This window comes from Cephus cinctus, unplaced genomic scaffold (assembly GCF_000341935.2).
Source record: "Cephus cinctus unplaced genomic scaffold, Ccin1 Ccin1_scaffold1163, whole genome shotgun sequence".
Classification (NCBI taxonomy): Eukaryota; Metazoa; Arthropoda; class Insecta; order Hymenoptera; family Cephidae; genus Cephus; species Cephus cinctus.
Genome location: NW_014333653.1, coordinates 304,605 through 308,466, shown reverse-complemented (window position 1 = coordinate 308,466; position 3,862 = coordinate 304,605). Strand labels below are relative to the sequence as shown.

Genomic DNA, 3,862 nt, shown 5'->3' with positions numbered 1-3,862 from the left:
TCAGTGAGCAATTTGTAATCTGTGTTTAATAGATCGATTGATTTATAGTCACCTGCATCGTCTGTGCACTTTCCCTTATGGAGCAGAGGATTCTCTTTGCTGCCACATCAGCTTCTACGATACATTTCCCGTGTAGTATCTCCAGAACAAATTTCCATATATTCTCTTTGAGCTGGACAAGATCTTATACAACAAGGTTATAAATATGTCCTCTTCCGCTGTTTTCCATGGCGCCATCTTTTTATAGGCTACTGTTACTTCTTCTATAATGTATGGATGCTCCGATCTGTTCTGTAAAGAGAACTTGTACAAACACCCCTGTATGTTTTGATGATAAATTAAATAGTAAGATGAGAAGTAATGATCTTGTTTTTTGTTTCTTTTTTATATTCATATATTTAGCAATTTATGTTATCTCAATGTTGATTAATTATTCTATATTAAAGTATGTATTAAAATAATCGTCATAAACATAAGCATCGGTGGTTCAGTGGTAGAATGCTCGCCTGCCACGCGGGCGGCCCGGGTTCGATTCCCGGCCGATGCAATAAATTTTTTATTCATTAGGTACTATTTATATAAAGTTTTACCTAACTAACATAAAAACAAGTAAAAATCTGGTATATTTATTAAACGCGATTAAAAGATAGATACACTTTGGCAATAGATTATACATAGATAAATAAGAATATCATTTACGATAAAAATTGCTATAAATATAAATAAAATTGCATCGGCCGGGAATCGAACCCGGGCCGCCCGCGTGGCAGGCGAGCATTCTACCACTGAACCACCGATGCTTATGTTTATGACGATTATTTTAATACATACTTTAATATAGAATAATTAATCAACATTGAGATAACATAAATTGCTAAATATATGAATATAAAAAAGAAACAAAAAACAAGATCATTACTTCTCATCTTACTATTTAATTTATCATCAAAACATACAGGGTAAATGTGTCTTCTACTATTGGAATACTCTCATACTTTTATTTCCATAGTGAAACGTAAGAAGAAACGTTGCACCTGCCAACACCAAATTAATCCTACTACTCAGCATGAATAATTATAAAGAATCATTCGACTCGTTAGTATCCTAATCGCGCGAGCATATATTTCCAGTAAAGATCCATGGAAAACGTGTGGTAAGGACAGCCGTGTTTCTGATTAGATATAAGAACATGCGTTGGTCGATAATGCAAGAAAGCAGAAGGAAATTCGAATATATGTTGCGATAAGATTATATAATACCTCAAACAAATATATTTAACTTTCCACTACCAAAAGAATTAACGTATTCGTTTATTTATTTGATTATCTCACGTTTATTAATACGTGAAAAATATTTTTACTCGCATTCACTGACGTATCAGTACACTATAGTAGAGTTCGTGACTTTTCCTTTTGTTAATAAAGGTGCTTCTTAATATTCCTTACGCGCGGCAACATGACTTTAATAAATTAGCATAGTAACTATCTAATTATGCCGCCACGTTTACGGAGAAACACGGCATTGTTTGATCGTAGCTCTCTCGTATATTGTGAAAACAAATATTAAAAAGAAAAAAGACGTTAAAAGCCGTCCGCTTTCCGTTGACTGGATTGTCAGCTGTAACGCGGCATATATGCTTACATGTAAATAGCATACTTAAGGAGCATTCACACTGAGTAATTGTAGACATAATATAAAACCCGGAGAAAGTTTCAATATAAATGATATTACATTGCAAAAAAGAACGCCATATATGTACGTTAAAATTTTGCAGATTTGTATATTAATTATTCAAAATTATATACCGCAGTAATTGCTCTTTAAAAACTCTAATTTAAATAACGTTTCCTTCTTAAAATTTGTATCTTCAGACCTGATTAAAAATTTATATCCTAATAACCTCTATGAAATCTTTCGGCGTAAGACATTTTCTTGTTGGGTGTAACGTTTCCAAATTCTTTGCGAACAGTGTCATAAAGAAGTCGATCGACACAACCGATAAAATGGGCTACTTCAGATTCACAACGTAACGTGTGTCCTTCGTACATTTCAAAGCAATCCGTAATCTGATTAATGGGAATAATATTGATGATATTAAGGTATTTTAATATATTAATGAATTACTATATCTTGCCTTGTTTCTGTCGATGGGACAACTTTTGGTACGGCCACTGTGTACAAAGTTCAATAATCCTTTCATAATTTTTTCAGCCTCAAAAATATCCAAGTTGTTTCGTATTGTATGATTTTTATCCATACATGCCAATTTTTCAATCCAATAATTATCGTAATTCCTGAGGCGTTCCTCGTCTACGGCTCCTTGTTAGACAATTTAAGTGGTTTTATATCAGGAAGTATAGATCGAGAAAATTTTCAAACTCTGTGTCCTTTGGTTTTCTTTTTTTAAAATTTTTACCCGTCTTTATACGCTCAGCTACGCTCTCACTTATTGCCATTGTGATTTGTGGTTGTGGCGGCAATGGTGGTGATTTTCCAAGTTTTTCCTCGCAAGACGCCTCATCCTTCGTAAAGCCTTTCTTATCTGACGACATTTTTATAATTTTAGTCAGAGGACTCAACTTTTTGATAAAGAAATTTTATATAAGACAGCTTCATAATTTTTTTATGGAACAGGATGAAGATAGCTTGTAACGCAGCGGAAATGTTTTTTCTAAAATTTTGATACTTTAAGTTTCATTTTTATTTGTAGTTTAAACTTCGCACTGTATCAAATAGAAATTCAATATATTGTAGAAACAAAAATTTGTATTTCAAATAGTAATCGTTGGTTAAGAGTACAAATATTTATTTGGTAAAGAAACATGTATAAGATAATATAATAAAGTATTAACAATTTAATAAATTATCATTAGACTCTCAACATTTATTTGCCATTATGGTGATTAAGATCCCAGTAGTGTTCACCGTATCCACCATTTCTGTTTCCCCATCTTACCTGTTTTCATTAAAATTGTATAATTAAATAAAAAGTATGTGAAGAATGTAAAAATCTTACCTTGCCCTGATGATGATTTTTCTCAAAATCTTTTTGCTCGAATCGTTGTTCCCATTCATTAGGATTTTCACAAACGTGACCAAATTGAATTTTAAGAGGTGCTACGTTCTCAGCAAAAATATCCCTGAAACATATATTAATTGTATATTATTTCACTAATTAAACTTTGATAAAAAGAAGTAAATCTCACTGAAAAAATTGTCCTTTCTGAACAATATCAGCAAGTATCTTTCTTGATGGTTCGACCAATGTTTCCATCTCGACAGTCTTCATATCTAGAAAACATTGTTCCAAAATATTATACAAGCTTTTCAAAATTGAGAAAGTTTCCCAATAAAATTTTAACTAAATCAACTCACAATATGGAAAAGACAATTACAAACATACCTGAATTATCATCATCCTCATCGTCATCATCATCATTCTCAACCATTTCAGCTTCAACTTTACTTGCTGCTAAAGTTTCCACGATAAGAAACAATACAAGGAATCCAAGAATACTGATATATTTTATACACATGATTCTAAGAGAGATTCAACAATATAAGAAATTACGAAATAACTATAAATGATCTATGAATTTTATAACTTTAATTGAACAACGACGTATAAATCCCTCTAAATACGAAAGTACCTTCTGTTTGAAATAAGATACTGTACTGAAGCGTAGACCAGCGTAGACGGACGTCAGATTAATATGTTTTTACACGACACGCTCTATTAGCTAGATTCCGTGAAAGTCATTCGATGAGATACATAAAATTTCAGGAGTGAAAAAGAATACATTCTGAGATATTTTTCATTTTACAGATCAATCTTTATATATTTCTCGATTAATCAACACAT

General features: G+C 31.9%; 2 protein-coding genes and 2 non-coding genes across 4 annotated transcripts; 1 reads left to right on the top strand and 3 right to left on the bottom strand.

Moving 5' to 3' along the window:
- Positions 1-476: 476 nt before the first annotated feature.
- Trnag-gcc lies at positions 477-547 on the top strand. Its single transcript has one exon. It is a non-coding gene; the product is annotated as a tRNA-Gly (tRNA).
- A 182-nt stretch (positions 548-729) lies between these two features.
- Positions 730-800, bottom strand: Trnag-gcc. Its single transcript has one exon. It is a non-coding gene; the product is annotated as a tRNA-Gly (tRNA).
- A 108-nt stretch (positions 801-908) lies between these two features.
- Positions 909-2,664, bottom strand: LOC107272310. Its single transcript, XM_025089669.1, has 3 exons — positions 2,417-2,664; positions 2,135-2,319; positions 909-2,066 (listed from the first exon to the last, which is right to left on the bottom strand). Exons 1-3 carry the CDS (start codon positions 2,550-2,552, stop codon positions 1,893-1,895), a joined length of 495 nt encoding a protein of 164 aa, XP_024945437.1. The 5' UTR covers positions 2,553-2,664; the 3' UTR covers positions 909-1,892.
- A 114-nt stretch (positions 2,665-2,778) lies between these two features.
- LOC107272309 lies at positions 2,779-3,789 on the bottom strand. Its single transcript, XM_015749336.2, has 4 exons — positions 3,404-3,789; positions 3,207-3,291; positions 3,017-3,140; positions 2,779-2,956 (listed from the first exon to the last, which is right to left on the bottom strand). Exons 1-4 carry the CDS (start codon positions 3,534-3,536, stop codon positions 2,885-2,887), a joined length of 414 nt encoding a protein of 137 aa, XP_015604822.1. The 5' UTR covers positions 3,537-3,789; the 3' UTR covers positions 2,779-2,884.
- Between the last annotated feature and the right edge of the window lie 73 nt (positions 3,790-3,862).